Source organism: Zalophus californianus, chromosome 8 (assembly GCF_009762305.2).
Source record: "Zalophus californianus isolate mZalCal1 chromosome 8, mZalCal1.pri.v2, whole genome shotgun sequence".
NCBI lineage: Eukaryota > Metazoa > Chordata > Mammalia > Carnivora > Otariidae > Zalophus > Zalophus californianus.
The window spans coordinates 60825334-60844525 of NC_045602.1; the positions used below are offsets into that span (position 1 = coordinate 60825334).

General features: G+C 40.3%; 1 protein-coding gene and 1 pseudogene across 2 annotated transcripts in view; one reads left to right on the forward strand and one right to left on the reverse strand.

Moving 5' to 3' along the window:
* Positions 1–9448, reverse strand: part of KIAA1841 (KIAA1841 ortholog) — a 49761-nt gene extending 40313 nt beyond the window's left edge. For both annotated transcript variants that reach the window (XM_027623598.1, XM_027623597.1), the window contains exons 1-2: positions 9317–9448; positions 5182–5340 (exon numbers count right to left, since the gene is read on the reverse strand). In XM_027623598.1, coding sequence (XP_027479399.1) covers positions 5182–5331 — 150 coding nt within the window. In that variant the 5' untranslated portion in view covers positions 5332–5340; positions 9317–9448. The remainder of the gene's footprint in view (positions 1–5181; positions 5341–9316) is intronic.
* LOC113938433 lies at positions 9141–13791 on the forward strand (annotated as a pseudogene).
* Positions 13792–19192: the final 5401 nt, after the last annotated feature.

Genomic DNA, 19192 nt, shown 5'->3' on the forward strand with positions numbered 1-19192 from the left:
TAACAAAAAGACAAGGGGTGACTGGCTGGCTCAGTTGGTGGAGCATGTGACTTTTGATCTCAGGGTTGTGAGTTCAAGCCCCATGGTTGGGTGTAGAGATTAACTAAAAATAAAATGTTAAAAAGTTTTGGAAAAGAAAAGCCAACCCAATTTAAAAATGGGCAAAGGATCTACATAGACATTCCTCCAGAGAAGATCTATAAATGGCCAATAAGCACATGCCAAGATACTGAACATCATTAGCCATCAGGAAAACGCAAATCAAAATCATAGCGAATTACTACTTCATACCCATCAGGGAGGCTGTAATAAAAAAGACAGATAATAAGTGTTGACAAGGATCTGAATAAACTGGAACTGTCTTGATATTTCTGGTGGGAATGTAAAATGGTACAGTCTCTTTGGAAAAATTAGATACATTATTTCAGCTACGTTAAACACATGAAAACTCTTAATCTGTCCTTTTTCCACTTTCAAAATATCAACACATCATTGTCAAAATGGAAAAAAATGATAATCCAGGAGATTGAGAGAACATTCAAAAAGCTTAAAAAAACACACACAAGATTTTTGTCTACCAGATATTAAAGCAATATTGAAAATAAGTGAACATAGAACTATCAACAGGATTAGATAAAGAGATCAATAGATCTGAACAGTAAATGTAGAAAAAGATTTGAATTTCAAACCAGTAATAAAGAATGAAATTATTTTCCAAACTATGGAAAGAGCCCAAATGTCCATCAACTGATGAATGAAGATGTGGTGTATACACACATACACACACCCACACACCCACCCACCCACACACACACACACACACACACAGGAATATTACTCAGCCATAAAAAGAATGAAACCTTGCCATCTGCAACAATGTGGATGGAGCTAGAGAGTATTGTGCTAAGCGAAATAAATCAGTCGAAGATAAATAGCTTATGATTTCACTCATATGTGGAATTTAAGAAACAAACCAGATGGGGGCACCTGGGTGGCTCAGTCAGTTAAGCATTCAACTCTTGATTTTGGCTCAGGTCATGATCTCACAGTTGTGGGATGGAGCAGCCGCTGCTCAGTGGGGTGTCTTTTCTCCCTCTTCCTCTCCCTCTGTTCCTCCCCACTCTCTGCTCCGTGCAAGCGCTCCCTCTCTAAAATAAATAATCTTAAAAAAAAAAAAAAAGGAAACAAAACAGATGAACATACGGGAGGGATCAAAAAAAGAAAAGAGAGGAAAAACAAACCATAAGAGACTCTTAAAGATACAGAAAAAAATGAGGGTTGATGTAGGGAAGGGATGGGAGGATGGGCTAAATGGGTGATGGGTATTAAGGACGGCACTTGTTATGATGAGTACCTGGTGTTGTATGTAAGTGATGAATCACTGAATTCTACTCCTGAAACCAATATTGCACTATGTTAACTAACCAGAATTTGAATAAAAAATCTGAAAAGAAAAAAAAGAGTGAAATATTCAATAAATGTTGAGACAATTAACTAGTCATTAGGAAAAAAGTTAAAACTAAAATAAACTCCAGGTGAAGTTAAGATTTAAATGTAGAAAATAAAAGTAGTCAGGAAAATGTAGGTGACTAGGTAGTATACGTAGCCTTCAGGTAAGAAGGATTTTCTAAACAGGATAAAAAAGGCAGATTTCAAAATAAAAGATTCATAGATTTTACGTTAAACATTTTAAACTTTTAAACATTTGTATATGAGACTATTTTTAATAACTTAATAGGCTAAAAAAACTGATAAAAGCTAGATCAAGGGTTAATATATTTAATATATAGAAAACCATTATTTAAAACTAGTAACAAAACATTGGGATACCTGGGTGGCTCATTCAGTTAACTGTATGCCTTTTGGCTCAGGTCAGGATCCCTGAGTTTGGGGATCGAGTCCCCGTGTTGGGCTCCCTGCTCCTCCCTCTGCCCCTCCCCCCCTGCTCATGCGCTCGCGCGCGCTCTCTCTCTCTCAGCTCTATCTCAAATAAATCAATAAAATCTTTTTAAAAAACTAGTAACAAAACAAATTCAAATAGAAAAAGGACATGGTATAATAAAATATAAAATGTTCAACCTCTTTAGGATTTAAATTAAAACTGCAATGAGATAACACGTATTAAAAATATATATAAATGAGACTTTTGAAAAGACACACACACACAAATAGTATGTGATATAAAAAGTACAGGGATCAAGACTCAGCCATGTTGACTGGAATAGAACATTGATGGCCCTTCTGGTCGGCAATATGTAACAAAAGCCTTAAAAATGCATTATCCCCTAAGGAAAGAAGAGTAAGTTTGGTTTCTTTTTAGAAGAATAAGACATTTTAACAGTGGTATTTGTAGTAGCCAAAAGTTGGAAATTATAGCTTACATATCCAACAAAAGGGACTGGTTTAATAAATTGATATAGCTCATAGCTCAAATGTTATAGAAGTCTGTTAACTGACACATAAAGATGTCTATAATATGCTAAGTAAAAAAGCAAGCAGCAAAACAGTACATTTGTTGTATGTCCATCTTAACAATTCTTTTATGTATAGAAAAGTATCTGGGGACACCTGGGTGGCTCAGTCGGTTAAGAGTCTGCCTTCGGCTTAGGTCATGATCCTGGGGTCCTGGGATTGAGTCCCACATTGGGCTCCTTGCTCAGCAAGGAGCCTGCTTCTCCCTCTGCCTGCAACTCCCCCTGCTTGTGCTCTCTCTCTCTCTGACAAATAAATAAAATCTTAAAAAAAAAAAAAAAAAGAAAGAAAAGTATCTGAAAGGATATATACAAGGTGTTAACAACTTACTTTAGATCAGGTCAGACTCATTCTGATTTTTCACTTATTTCCTTTGTGTGTGTGTTCTTTAAGGACACGTTTTGTTTAGTAATAAAAAATTATTTAGGGGTGCCTGGGTGGCTCAGTCAGTTAAGCATCTGACTCTTGATTTCAGCTCAGGTCAAGACCTCAGGGTCGTGAGACTGAGGCCTACATTGCAGTGGCTCCAGGCTCAGCAGGGAGTCTGCTTGAAACTCTTTCCCTCTGTCCCTTCTTGTGTGCTCATGCATGTGCTCTCTCTCTCTAATAAATAAACTTTAAAGAATTATTTAAAAATTAACACTACTTGGGCGCCTAGGTGGCTCAGTTGGTTAAGCGACTGCCTTCAGCTCAGGTCATGATCCTGGAGTCCCTGGATTGAGTCCCGCATCGGGCTCCCTGCTTGGTGGAGAGTCTGCTTCTCCCTCTGACCCTCCCCCCCTTCATGTGCTTTCTCTCTCTCTCATTCTCTCTCTCTCAAATAAATAAATAAAATCTTTAAAAAAATAAAAATAAAAATTAACACTACTTAAAATTCACATTTAGTTGTATTTTAGTTAAAAAATAATTCAACAATTGGGTGAACTTGGATACACAGTGAATATTAGATGATATGACAGAGTTATTGTTAATTTCTTGGGTTAAACCATGGTACTGTGGTTATGAAATAATGTCCTTATTTTAAGGAGATGTATGATGCAGTCTATGGGGTGAAGTGTCATGGTGTCTGACACTTTTAAGTATCCCAGAAAAAAATTTCATAAAGAAATGAAGCAAATAGGGCATCTATATAAGGATATAGGGGTGGCAGTACTATTCTTTCAACTTTTCTAGATGTTTGAAGATATTCACAATAAAAAGAACAGTAGTTGAACAGGTTTGCCCCATTTTAAAACCTAACAAGTTTCATGCCCTTCCACAGATGAATGGATAAAGAAGATGTGGTCCATATATACAATGGAATATTACTCAGCCATCAGAAAGGATGAATACCCAACTTCTGCATCAACATGGGTGGGACTGGAGGAGACTATGCTAAGTGAAATAAGTCAAGCAGAGAAAGTCAATTATCATATGGTTTCACTCATTTGTGAAACATAAGGAATAGCATAGAGGACATTAGGAGAAGGAAAGGAAAAATGAAGGGGGCGAATCAGAGGGGGAGACGAACCATGAGAGACTATGGACTCTGGGAAACAAACTGAGGGTTCTAGAGGGGAGGGGGGTGGGGGGATGGGTTAGCCCAGTGACAAGTGTTAAGGAGGGCATGTATTGCATGGAGCACTGAGTGTTATACACAAACAATGACTCATGGAACACTACATCAAAAACTAAAAAACTTAACAAGTTTCAAAACTTAACCAAAAGGTTTGAAAAAGTATAAATTAGGTAGTGAAAAAAAAAGTTCCCTCCTCATTTCACAAAGACCTATAACATAAATGAGGGCAAGTAATTTCTTGTGGGTACTGGTTTGCTTGGCTGCAAGAGAAGATGGTGGGGGTGCCTGGGAGTCTCAGTCAGTTTGACTATATTAAAAAACTTAATGAGAGGAATGCTGGGATGGCTCAGTTGGTTAAGCATCTGCTTTTGGCTCAGGTCATGATCCCAGGGTCCTGGGATCGAGTCCCACTTCAGGCTCCTTACTCAGCAGGGAGCATGCTTCTCCCTCTGCCTGCCACTCTCCCTGCTTGTGCTTTCTCTAACAAATAAATAAAATATTTTAAAAATAAATAAATAATAAAAGACGTAATGAGGTTTTCAAATGTTTGTGCCTATGTATTAGTGGATGTGAGTGCTGCACATGCAGCCTGATGCTGTTTTGTATTGGTGAGCTGTCAAAGTTGCAATTTTACAATTTTCAAAGTTTTCTAATTAGGGGCACCTGGGTGGCTCAGTCGTTAAGCGTCTGCCTTCGGTTCAGGTCATGATCCCAGGGTCCTGGGATCGAGCCCCGCATCGGACTCCCTGCTCAGCGGGGAGCCTGCTTCTCCTTCACCCACTCCCCCTGCTTGTGTTCCCTCTCTCACTTGGTCTCTCTCTGTCAAATAAATAAATAAAATCTTAAAAACAAACAAACATATAATTTGATTTACAAAAATCTATCTATGCATAATTCTACAGTATCAGTTCTGTTACTTAAAATTAGGTATTAGTGAATTTTCAGTTGTTATATAAACAGTTGAATTTAAACATACCACATGGGTTAATATATAATTTATGTAGTTTGTATCTAGTCAAATCACATCATATGCACATTCAGAATTCATGCATACGAATATGTAAAACTGAATTTTTTTTCCTTAGTAGCTGTTTCTTTAAATTGATCATTTTCTGATTTTTCCAGGAGCAATCTGGGGGACAGTTATTTACCTCTTTGGGTGTTAATCCAGGCACAAGCCTTGCCACAGTTTCCCAGTTGATGGTCTGATGGATTCCAATTAATGGATAAAGTATCATGTCCAAAACCATTTGGTTGTTATTGTTCAAGAAATTGTTGTTCTCTGAATATCCACGACTCATCTTTTAGAACTAGAAATAAAGACAAATAGATATATTTACATCTGAAATCCAAGTGTTTTTAGAATATTATAAATCAGTTATAATTTATTCCTAAGAATTATATGCTACCTATAAAGGAAAAATAAAACTGACCTAAAATAAATAGAATATACAGCTCAAATCTCTTCAAGTATTATAGCATTTGAATATTATGGATTGGTGGATGGAGAGACACATAGGATGGACAGATGGACAAATTATCTGATAAAAAAGTATAATAAAATATTAATGGTAGAATATAAGTGGTAGGTATACAGGGGTTCACTACAACTTTTTTTTAACTTTGCTATATGTTTAAAATTTTTCATAATAAAACACTGGGGGGAAAGGTTGAATAAAATATATCTTTTTTAAAAAATCCCTAAGTGTGCTTGATTTATACCTTGATTAGCAATTCATGGACAATAGAGTTTAACTAAAACAAAACAAAACAAACAAAAAAAACCTGGTTAAAAAGAATTGTAATTTCATTCTAGTCCTAAGCAATATTTGCTCTATTCTTCTGTGAGTGAATGTCCATGCTACAAACAACGAAGGCTGAGTATATTTAATTTTTACTAATGTAAACAAATGAAACTTAAAAACAAGTTAATCTGACATTATAGGATAAGCATAATCATTGTCATTGAGTCATGTGATTATTAGTTATAAATGCTGGGACATTCTATCAACAATTATAATTAGTATTATTTCTATTTGAAGCAATTTTTTTTGGATTGTTTTCTTCTTCCTTGTCTTCAGAAAAAACATGACAATTGACGAGTAAGATTTAATCCTTACACATCCAAACACACCCTGCCCACTACATCCTCCTCTAGCTCAATCCAGGAGCCCTTGAATAACATATCCAGCTACCAAGGGTGTCCAAGATGTTCAGGCAATAGAATCACCAAGAAAAAAAGGCTTTGGGGGGGCCTGAGTGGCTCAGTTGAGTCCAACTCTTGATTTCATCTCCGTTCATGATCTCAGTGAGGAGTCTGCTTCTCTCCTTCTCCCTCTGGGCCAATTCCCCCACCCCCATGCATACTGTCCCTAAAATACATAAATAAGGGGTGCCAGGGTGGCTCAGTCGGTTAAGCATCTGCCCTTGGCTCAGGTCATGATCTTGGGGTCCTGGGATTGAGCCCTGCATGGAGCTTCCTGCTCAGTGGGGAGTCTGCTTCTCCCTCTCCCTCTACCCCCTGCCCACTTATACACACACTCTTAAATAAATAAAATCTTTAAAAAAAAAAGGCTCTAGATGGCGTCCCAAATAGATGTAGTTCTGATATGTGATGAGTCAATAAATATGGCATGGTCCCCATCCTCAAGGAATTTATGGTCTGGTGAGGGATACTAGCAGTCAAACAGATAACTTTAATATCACTTACTGAGAGCCAAAGCAGAGGGGAGCCATGGAGGGTCAGAGGAAGAACACATAATAGCTGTTACTGAGTACAGTTGGCCATCGAACAACACAGGTTTGAACTGTGCAAGTCCACTTATACCCAGACTTTTTTTGGTACAGTACTGTAAATGTATTTGATCTTCCTTACGCTTTTCTTAACAGCATTTTCTTGTCTCTAGCTTAGTTTATTGTAAGAATACAGTATATAATACATATACAAAATATGTATTAATAGACTGTTTACGTGGGGCGCCTGGGTAGCTTAGTCGTTAAGCGTCTGCCTTCGGCTCAGGTCATGATCCCAGGGTCCTGGGATGGAGCCCCGCATCAGGCTCCCTGCTCAGCAGGAAGCCTGCTTCTCCCTCTCCCACTCCCCCTGCTTGTGTTCCCTCTCTCGCTGTGTCTCTCTCTGTCAAATAAATAAATAAAATCTTTTAAATAAAAAAAAAGACTATGTTATCAGTAAGGTTTGTGGTCGAGAGTAGACTATTAGTACTTAAGTTTTGGGGGAGTTGATAGTTATACAAGTATTTTTGACCGTGGGGGATCAGTACCCTTAACCCTCACATTTTCAAGGGTCAATTTGATTTTAGTTTAATAAAATGCAGTTTAATAATTGTAAAACACTTCCTTGAGCCCAGCTGAAAACAGATTTTACAGGGGCGCCTGGGTGGCTCAGTCGTTGAGCATCTGCCTTCGGCTCAGGTCGTGATCCCAGAGTCCTGGGATGGAGCCCCACGTCGGGCTCCCTGCTCCGTGGGAAGCCTGCTTCTCCCTCTCCCACTCCCCCTGCTTGTGTTCCCTCTCTGTGTCTCTCTGTCAAATAAATAAATAAAATCTTAAAAATAAATAAATAAAAACAAAAACTAACTGAAAAATATTAAAAACCCATCTTGGGGTACCCAGGACTGTGTCCCACAGCTTTACTCGGTTCTGGTGCCCTCTGCCTGGAGGTGGCTCAGGGCTTGGTCCCACTTAAGCCAGAAAAGAAAAGAAAGTAGATTTTACAGAGGTTTATTGTTCTCCACTTATACGCCCAGCACATCATCACTTTTCATACCACACAATTTGAGATGTATGTTAGGAATAGGGTATTTTGTTACAATTTGTTTGGACCTCAGTATAAAACAGTCTGAAAAACAGGCAAAGGGTGCTGTTTTTTTCCTTCAATTCCAAAAAGATTCATTTAAAATTTCTAAATATTTCTAAAATATTTATTGTGGGGGCGCCTGGGTGGCTCAGCAGCTCAGGTCTTGATCCCGGGGTCCTGGGATCATGCCCTGTGGGCTCCCCTGATCAATGGGCAGTCGGCTTCTCCCTCTCCCTCTGCACCACCCCATGCTATCTCACTCACTCTCTCAAATAAATAAAACCTTTAAAAATATAAAAAAATAATATTTATTGTGGCCTGCAACATGCTGGCACCTGCTAGCTAATCAAAAATATTGTTTATATCAAATACTTACAAATTTGTATGTATATTTCAAATGTGATACTCATTTATAATATACATGATATTCTTATAAATTCCCTTGGAATAGCTGTCAGAGTGCACTCCATTCCGGAAAAGAAGTACAGACTTATCAAAAACTGTGGCAGTAAGAAAAAATTTGAAGCTCAAATTACACTACTACTAAATCTAATCCCATTCCTGATAAAATATTTTTTAAATGTTAATGTTTAAGGTGAAACGTTTTACCAGAAATAAAAATTCTATTTAATGCACCATGCTTTTTAAGAACATTCCTCATGTGCTACCCCCATCCCATTCCCACAACCTTGGTTCACTTGTGTATTAATAAAACCAATCTAATTAATTAATTAATTAAGACCAAAGGGAAGTCCACGACTGGCATGTGACTTTTTTTCTTTTTTCAAATAGAAAAAGGCTTTTGTAGACAGTTTTTTCCTTCGGTAGAGGAAAAGGTGCGAAACGAAGGGGCGGGTATGGCAGGTCAAAGGCCTTCGGCGTAACAGAGGGTGGGAGATTATTAGAGTCATCCTAGGAGAGAAGCCTTAGCCCAGGCTTCCTGACCACAATGAGAATCGAGGCAGTTGGCTTTCACCGTGAAGGAGAAAATAAAATCACACCTGAAGCCCAGGACGAATAGATCAAAGCCTTGCAAATCTTCTTCGGCGCACAGGCTCACTTCGAGGTGCGTCCTCAGGGTTGCCCAGCCTGTCGCGTCCCCGCCTCCCCCGTGGGGGCAGAAACTCTCCAGGCGCGGAGCGGGTGGGGAGCGGACAAAGGCGCCGGGCAACGGGGCGAGGCTGAGGGAAGATGCGGGCAGAGACACCGGGCGCGGCCTGGCGGGCAGACGCCGGGGTTCCCTCAGCTAGGGCGTGAGCGCGACGGGCGGCGGGGACCTGGGGCTGGCAGGGCATGCGAAGTGCAGGCTGCGCGCAGGGACGTTCGGGGGCGTTTGGGCTGGCGGGACCCCGGCCCGCACCGGCGGGGAAGGAGGCCGCGGCGGGAAGCCGCTGACTGCCAGCGGTACCGTCCCTTGCCGCACTTCCCGCCCCCCGCCGGCATCCGAGAGCCCTCGGCGTCTCGCTCACCTGCCCAGGGCCGCCGTGGCCCTCGCTGCGCCTCCGTCACCTGCAGCGGCCGGCACAGCCAGCGCTCGCGCCATTAAGCTCCGGCGACCCGGCCCGCAAGCCCTGCCACTGCGCCCACACACACCGCCCCACCCGCTCGCAGGGTAGCGCCGACCCCCACGCTGCCTCACCAATCACAGGCCAGCGCCGCAGCGGCGGAGCCAATGAGCAACGAGCTCCTGCAGGACTGGGGCGGGTGGCCAGACAAGCCGCTGAGGCTAGCTGCCGCTGCGCCTTGCCTTTGCCTTCCCCTTCCCCCTCTCGCTTTCACTCCCAGGCTTGTCGCAGTGCAGCGTCCCCACCCTCCCAGCGTCTTGTCTCTTAGCAACCAGCTCCTCCCGGCCGGATCTTGAGTGACCAACTCTGAATCCGGAAAAAATGGACACATGGGAGAGAAAAGAACTCGGATAAAGAATGAATGAAACGGCGCTGTAGATCACTTTAGTATACCTGTTTAGGTTAGGTAGAATGGGAACGTTGTATCATCTGAGGGACACCAAAAATATCTTGGGTGAGGCGTTGTCCTTATCAGGAAGCATCTCCTGAAAAATGTAAATAGCTCTGGGTTACAAAATCGGTTTTCGTTAACATTAATACGTTCCGCATGTGTGTTATTGTGGTGGTTACTATTACTGGGAACCTATTAAGATATATAAGGTTCAGTCTTGTATGGTAAATACTACGTGCCAATTACTTTTATTTCCACTTGCAATGTATCTGTTCTGAGAACCAAAACTCAATGTTAGAATCAGAAAAGCCAGTAAAAGGGGCACCTGGGTGGCTCAGTTAGGCGTCCGACTCCTGGTTTCTGCTCAGATTGTAATCCCAGAGTCCTGAGATCAAGCCCCCCTTGGGGCTCCTTGCTCAGCAGGGAGTCTGCTGGAGATTTTTTCCCCCCTCTACCTCTGCTCCTTCCCCCGCTCTCTCTCTCTAAAATAGATCTTTTAAAAAAGAGGAAAGGACAGGGGTCTTTGAGGCACTCGGTTGAGCATCTAACTCTTGATTTTGGCTGGGGTAGTGATCTTAGAGTTGTGAGGCTGAATCCCGGGGCTGGCTCCCTGCTAGGTGGGGAAGCTGCTTGACATTCTCTCTCTCCCTTTGCTCCCCCAACCTCCCCCCCGCCGCTTGCTTGCTCTCTCTCAAATAAATAAATAAATAAATAAATAAATAAATAAATAAAATCTTTTTTTAAAAAAGAGAAAGTAAAGCCCTATCAAATGAATAATTACTATAATGAGATCTGATGATTAAGTGGCTAACTACATGTCAGGAGTTTTTTCTAATTATATCACCTCTGACTTTCTACAAATCTTTTACTATTTTTGTTCCACAGAGACATTGAAGTTGGGTAAGCTCTGTATTTAGGTAAATTCTTAAAGAGAAGCTACTTGCCCTCTACTTCTTTTCTTTCTTCTAGGGTTGAACTCAGTTGTGATGGTGGTGAGCCAGTTTAAACCATGAGGATTAGAAGGACTCATGTGATTGTAGAGCAAGAACATAGGAAGAACCTTGGCCCTGAATTACCCTGGGAAGTGAAGCAACCTAACAGGCCCTAGATTGCTTGTCTACCTCTGGACTGTTATATGAGAAAAAAAAGTGTTTATCTTTCTTTAGCTACCATATTTTTTGGTCTGTTACAGAAGCTTAGTCCCTAAAAGGGAAAACTTGATCCCTGAAAGTGGTGTGCCACAATAACAAAGATCTAAGCTATGCATGCCATTGGCAGGTATAAGCATATTGCAGGCTAGAAGGCTGGTGACTCTTTCCACATGTATTGGGAAGTGTCACTTGTGTTAACTTGGAAGGCAGATTATCAAGCCTGTAGTTCTGAGGAAAGGAGTTTAGAAAAGGTCAGAATGTAAGTTTGTGTTGGCTGACAGTCCTTGCTTTTAGCAAGGTTCAATAAAAAGAAGTCAGGTAATAATCAACCAGTTTGCAAGCAGAGCTAGAGAATAGAGCTCTACTACTGGACCCCATTCATTTGCTCTTGCTGTTGATCCACATACTATTATGCCATCTCTGAGGAATCAGTTCAGGTACTTAATGTTTGAAGCTTTTCTTTATCACTTCCGTCTTTTCTAGAACAATATCCCTTTACAGAATGACAGAGCAAAAGAGAATCCTTGAGAGATGGACTTCTTCAATCTTTCAGTGGCTTTGCCCAAGGAAGAATCTTTGGCATTGTATAGATGTTCCTTCCTGATGCCTTTTTATGCAGAATGGATAATTTTATCTAAGACTTCTATCTACTTCCCCCTGTTCACCAAGTCTAACCCTCTTATGTTCATAAGCTTATCTATCCCTCTATTAGTTTTAGTACAGACTAGGCTGCTTTAATAGAGACCCTAAATACATTGGTTTAAACACAGTTAAAGGGGGCGCCTGGGTGGTTCAGTCCTTAAGCATCTGCCTTCCGCTCAGGTCATGATCCCAGGGTCCTGGGATGGAGCCCCGCATTGGGCTCCCTGCTTAGTGGGAAGCCTGCTTCTCACTCCCCCTGCTTGTGTTCCCTCCTCGCTATGTCTCTCTCTATCAAATAAATAAATAAAATCTTAAAAAAAACACAATTAAAGTTTATTTCTCTCTCAAATTACAGTAAAGGTGGATGTTCCAGAGCCGGCATGGCTACTTTGCCATTCTTGACACACAACTTCCATTTCTGAGTCTGAAATGGCCACAAAGGAAATGTGGGACAGTGGTGTAAGGCAGTCAAATTCTCCATGGGGGGTGGGAAGGAAACAGGTTAAGACAGCCTCTAAAATTGGTTGGGGCGCCTGGGTGGCTCAGTTGTTAAGTGTCTGCCTTCGGCTCAGGTCATGATCCCGAGGTCCTGGGATTGAGCCCCACATCGGGCTCCCTCCTCTGTGGGAAGCCTGCTTCTCCCTCTCACATTCCCCCTGCTTGTGTTCCCTCTCTCTCTGTGTCTCTCTGTCAAATAAATAAAAATCTTAAAAAAAAAAATTTTTTTTAAAGAACCTCTAAAATTGGTAAGAAAGAGCAGGATGAGCACATTATTTAGAAATAAGGTAAAAACAGGGGTGCCTGGGTGGCTCAGTCGGTTAAATGTCTGCCTTCAGCTCAGGTTATGATCTCAGGGTCCTAGGATCAAGCCCCATGTCCAGTTCCCTGCTCAGCTCTACTTCTCCCTCTCCCTCTGCCCCTCCCCCACACTTGTGCTCACTCTTTCTCAAATAAATAAAAAAAGAAGGTAAAAACAAAGTAGCAAGTAAGTTAAATGTGACTGCTTCTGGGATCAGGAGTTGGGAGGGACTACTTTATTCCCCCTCCTTTTTTTAAATTACAATTTGATATTTTAAAACCATGAAATTTTACTATTTTTATAGTTAAAAATATAAATGAATGGATAAAACATATATAGGAAGTAAGGAAAAATAGTAACTTCAAACAAGTTATTTATTCAACTAGCCAAGTATCAAATATAAAAAATTAACCATAACAATCTAGAATAAAAATTTCAAGTGATTACCAACATTGGTGAAGGAAGAAGGGCAGGGGGCCAATAGGGAGAAGTGTTTGGAGGAGAAAGCAGGGAGGATGACAGTGTGCCAACCATCTTGTGTTGTTGTAAGACTCCAATATTGATAACTTTAAACACTGGTAGAGAAAAATAAACATCATTAGGGGTTAGAAGTAACCACAACAAGAATAAAAACATAATGTGTAGCTTTCAAACCTCAAGAAGAGGCAGTGCGCCTTCCCGTCATAGATCTGTCTTTTGTGTCAACAGTGTTTGGACAGAACAGACCCAGAGACTCCGCTTCTACCAGCCTCCAACCCCCTTCCAAACTCTTTTCCAATGACAACCTTCAGAGCCATCTTCTCAGCCATCCTCTGCCTCCGGGACCAGCCAACACGCTATTTTGAGTTTAGCTCCTTATTACCAATCAACCGCGAGCTCCCAGATTCCTCAGAATTATTCCACTGAGGTGGAGGCCGCCGTTACCCTTGTGGTCAGCATGCATCTGCAGGCCTCCTACACCTGCTTCTCTCCGGGTTTCTATGTTGACCTCCACGATGTGGCTCTGGAGGGCGCGGGCCACTTCTGCATGTTGGCCGAGGAGAAGCACAAGGGTGATGAGCGTCTCTTGAAGATGCAAAATCAGCGAGGAGGCTGTGCCTTCTTCCAGGAAGTGCGGAAGCAGTCCAAGAGGAGTGTTGGAAAACCCTGGACACCACGGACGCCGACCTGGTTCTGGAGAGGAACCCGAACCAGGCGGGTCTGGATCTGCACACCCTGGGTTCTGCGCACACAGGCCCCCATCTCTGTGACTTACAGGAGAACCACGATGAGAAAGTAATCAAGATGTGTCGCCACCTAACACACCTCCACAGGCCGGCTGCCCCCAGGCTGGGCGGGCGAGGACCTCTTGGAGAGGCTCACCCTCGAACACAATGAGGGGCCCAGCAGCCTTTGAGGGGCCCCTCTGGCGTCCCTCCCACCCAGGTGCCAGGGCTGGTGCCAGAGCCTCTCCCTGCAGCCACGAGGCAGCTTTTTAGCCACCCTGGAGCCCTCTCCCAAGCCTGGACCAAATGGAAACAATAAAACTTTTTTGCAGCAAAAATAAAAATCAAAAACTGAAGAAAATTTCATTATTAAAAAACAAAACAAAACAGAAAGCATGATAAATACTAAACTTGTAATAAGGTGGCAGAAATATATGAAATAAAAACATAAAACCATGAGAAGCAATCAAATGGAGATTTAAAATATGTTCCACTTAGAAACAGCAAAGAGACCCCCCCCCCTCCAAAAAAGCAAATATAAGGATGAATTTAAAATACAAGTTCAGGGGCACCTGGCTGGCTTAGTTGGTAAAGCATGCTACTCTTCATCTCTGGGTTTTAGGTTCTAGCCCCAGGTTGGGTGTAGAGATTACTTAAAAAATAGTAAGTTCAATCTAACACACTGTTCAATCTAACATAATTCCCCATTCCATGTTTCCACATGGAAGTGTTTCTCCAGAACGACACTCTGGTGCTTATTTTTTCCTACTTTCCCTCCCTAACTGCTTCTCAGGGGAGGAGTGTTAGCTGATTAGTGAGTTTGGAAAATTGGTACACATGTAGTTTTCTACCCCCTCTCCACTCTCACTAGATCACTTACTTACGGTGAAGGTGCTTTCTGATGTTTTCCTGAACATTCTGTAAGTTAGGTAGGTTACTCTGAGACTGGATGGACAGTTGAATTCAGGGAAATATTAACAAATCCTGTGCCAGGGCCTCCAAACTAGCTTTAAGATAAAGTTCGTAAACAACAAGTCTCACCTGGCTACTCAAAATCTTCAATCAGCTGTTTAGTCTCTTAGTATTTTTTGGTAAGCTCTATGCTCAACATGGGGCTTGAACTCATGACCCCAATTATCAAGAGTCACATACTCTACTACTAAGCCAGCCACGCACCCCCAGTCTCTTATTCTTAAACATAAGCAGGCAACCAAAGTTCAGCAGAAACCTGAGGAAAATATTTATCATGAAAGACAAAGATACACAATACGGGGTGGGGCGGGGGGGCGGAAGACTATGTAGGAAAACGGAAACCTCGAAACAAAGAGAACCACCAGTTCAGACTCGTGCAGAATGACTCAAGAGAAATGTAAAGTGATGCCTTCTTTACAGCATATTTTAAATCTGATCAAGCCTGGGTGAACCTGGCCTAGATTATTAGCTGTACTTGGTTGGCTAAACCATGTGCTGATGAACTCCTTGCTCTTTTCCTTCAAGCCCTGTTTCCTGATCATTTGAGAACACACAAGTGTTCTGCTTTGATTAACCCTGAGAGCTGAAGTAAAAGCAGGGGGGAAAAAAAAAAGCAGGGACTTAAGAGCAGAAAAACCTAAGCAGCCCACTCCCCCGGACTGTGTTACAGGCAGATAATTCAGTTCTAATAGCTAGCGGTTTTCAAAATATATTAAATGTGGATAACCCTAAGTTTCCCAAGATTTGCTCAGGACCTTGCCCAGTGACTTCTACAGAAAAGGTTTTTTTTAATTCTCAGAGAAACTGGAGACTAAGATTTTCAGCTTATTTTCTCCTGGGACACCTCATCAAATAGTAGCAATAGTGCCTTCTACATAGAGCTACGTTTCTGCATGCTAGTACCTCACTTTTATATTATCTTTCACATTCCTTTATATGTATATTTTTGATAAATTATTTCATACAAGCTCCCCCACCCTGTATCAAGCAGGAATGCAAGAATGGTTTGGTATCAGAAAATCAATGTTCTTCATCATACTATTACTAAAGGTGAAAAATCAAGACAATCTAAACAAACGTAGATTTAAATTAGCATTAAGAGGGAACTTAAAAAAAAGATTTTATTTGAGAGAGAGCAGAGGGAGAGGAAGAAGCAGGTTCCCTAATGAGCAGAGAGCCCGACATGGGGCTCCATCCCAGGACCCTCAGATCATGACCTGAGCCAAAGGCAGACACTTAATCGACTGAGCCACCCAAACATCCCAAAGGGAGCTTCTTTTGATAAAAGACTAGCATAAAACTCACAGGAAACACATTTAATAGAGCAACTTTAGACTCTGAGGTAGAAAAAATAGAAATGCCTGCTACCACAAACACTGTCAAAGACAGACTGGCAACCTGGTCACAACAAAGAGAATGAGAAGTACAAGGATTGAAAAGGAAGAGATAAGACTGTCATTATTTGCATTTACATAGAAAACCCAAGAGAACTGATATTAGAAATAATAAACCTTCATCAAAACTACAAATACAAGATCAACACACCAAGTTCAATATATTTCTTTGTACTAGAAATAAGAGGGCACCATTTTCAATGGCAATAAAATTTATAAAGTCCCTAGGAACTAGCCAACAAGAGACAAATTATCAACAAACACGCATACACATAATGTCCTGAATAAATGGAGAGTGAAATTTTGTTCACAAATGGGATGATTTGACCTTATGTCAATTCTCTCTAAATTAACCTATAAATTCAATGTAATTCTAATAAAAAGCTCAGTAGCTTTTTTAAAAAAGGGAATTTGATAAACTGATACTATCACTTAAACAGAATAAAGTAAAAATCCACAAATAGCTAAGGTAATTTTCACAAAGTAGGACAAAATAGATTCACCTTTCAGATATTAGGACATATTACAAAGTAATGTTAATTAGGACTGTTGTACTGGGAAAGGAACTGAAACATGTATCAATAGAACAGAGAGCCTCAAAATCTCATTTATGGGAACTTGGCAGGTAATGAATTGGGGAAAATATGAATTATTAGGGAGATGGTTAGAAAAATGGACTACAATCCTACTCTGCATGCCCAACAGACATTCACACTCACAGGACCCAAATGGATATAACTTGGTACCAAGGTCGCTTAGCTTGGCAGAAGTATACACCACAGTAAACATACCACATAGAGGAAGGCATTCTCCTTAGGTAAGCCTCATGTGCCACAGGAACCACTATTTTGTAAAAATCCCTGACAGTATGTTCCAGGTCTCTGCAATGAGGAACAAGCTCAGTTACCAGTACTACCTTACTCAGTGAAGTCTTAGAATCTATACTTTTTCTTTGTACAATACAAAAATGTTGCTGAGTAAGCAGGGGACATTTCATATTTACTAACTCAATAGACTTCCAAGGAAATTATGCTAAGGAGAAGGTAAAACTAAGATCATTTTCCCATACATAGAGAGAAGGGGTTTTGTTAAACCTTTTCCTTTAATGACTAGCTGGAAATAGTTGGATCCATACCACATACTGTATCCAAAAATAAATCCCAATTAAAGACCTAAGTGTAAATGGTGAAACTATAAAACTGATAAAAGACCTAAAAAGCACAACTGGGAAAATCAAAGATTTCTATTCCATGAAGGACACCAAAGACAAGAATTAACAAATGACAAGACTAAATTATTTACAACATCTGAACCTGACAAGAGTATTATGTCTAAAATGTATAAAAAATTTTTTTACTACATAATCAGCAGGAAAGATAAAAACCTAATAGAAAAAAAGGGCAAATATTAAGTATTTTTCACAGAATGGAAAACCAGAATGACTAAAAGCATATGCCTAGCCTCATTAGTAATCAGACAATGCAGATTAAGACAAAAGTTTCACCCATATCAGATTAACAAAAATCAGAAAATGTAAGTGCTGCTGAAGATGTAGGTAAAATGAAACCTTCATGTCTTGCTGGTCCAAATGTAAAGTGGTACAAACATTCCTGAGAAAAATTCAGCATTACTTACCTGAAATTAAATATGCATATACCCCAAACCCAAGCCATTCTACTCCAGGACATATATCCCATAGAAACTACAGGGCAGGTTCATAGGAAGACACGTACAAGTTTGTAAAAGGTGGAACAGCTGGGAACAACTTAAGTATCTATGACTACAGGAAAAGATCAGCTATGGTATGTGAATGGAATAGAATAGTATGTACCAGTCAGGAGCATGTTATATAAGGTAACATGCATAGGTCTTAAAACTTAATATTTTATGAAAGTTAGAAGCAAAATAATATTTATACCACAGTATCATTTATATAGAAAACATGTAAAATATATAGTTTTTCAAGGAAATATATCCAAAATTTGGAAAATGGCTTGGAAGGATAAACATTAGATACAGTAGGGAATAAGGAGTATGGATTTGCAGGCAGGAGAGGAATAAAAACTAGTAATGTGAAATAAAACGGAACAAAAGTGTAGCCTTTCTAGACCAATGATATGGGTGTCATAAGTAAAGAGTATGACCAATGACTAACTCAATTCTGAACACCTGAGATCCTTACAAACCAAAACACTTATCTTACATGAGCAGAAACACTGTTAATAATGTTTAAACATTATTTCTTTAAATGTGAAAAACTATTCATGGGGCATATGGTAAGTATTCCACAGAATTTATGCATTTGCTGAGTTTAAAAGAAACAGTTCATTCTCCCAAATAAGATAAGCTAAATAAAAAACTGATATGAAAGAACATTTCAAGGTAATGCTGAAAAAACAAAATTTCTTGTGTTGAATAAATAGTCCAATGTGTTTTTCTAAGTTAGGCCATTCTCTCATATTCAGCAAAGTAATTTTAAATTACATTTTGGGCAAAGTTATAAGTACAAGCGAATTTTGATTTTTAATTAAGTATATGTAATTCTGAAATTCTAGATGGATATAAATCCTTTGTGACATTTCTACAGGATGTAAGGAGTTTCAATATACACAGAAAAATTTACAAAACATATATATCTGCTGTAACATCATACTTTTGATTTTGCTTTACATTTTTTTTAATAAAGATTTTATCTATTTGACAGAGATAGAGAGAGGGAGAGCACAAGCAGGTGGAGTGGCAGGCAGAGGGAGAGGGAGAAGCAGGCTCCCCACCGAGCAAGGAGCCTGATAAGGGGCTCGATCCCAGGACCCTGGGATCATGACCTGAGCCGAAGGCAGACGCTTAACTGACTGAGCCACCCAGGCACCCCTCTGATTTTGCTTTACATTTTTTAAGAGCACTCTCTCATGAGGCAGATGTAGCAGCTATCCCCAATGTTGTCAATGAGGAAACTAAAAAATAATGTGAGTTAAATCTTATAGTAAGTTCATAGTGGTATTCAGACTAATATCTAGTTTTCCCAAAACCTAGATTTGTGGTCTTGTTATTTATAACCCTCTAGGTAATTTTTATGTAAATGTAAATCTGATATTTTTCTTTAAATCACAAGGAAATGGAACAAATTGGTTTGCAGTAGTTAATATACGCAATGAGAAAGACACTTTTTATATTAATTCCAATCCTGCAAAAAGAGTTAACAGTTTATCTTCAAAAAAATGTCAAC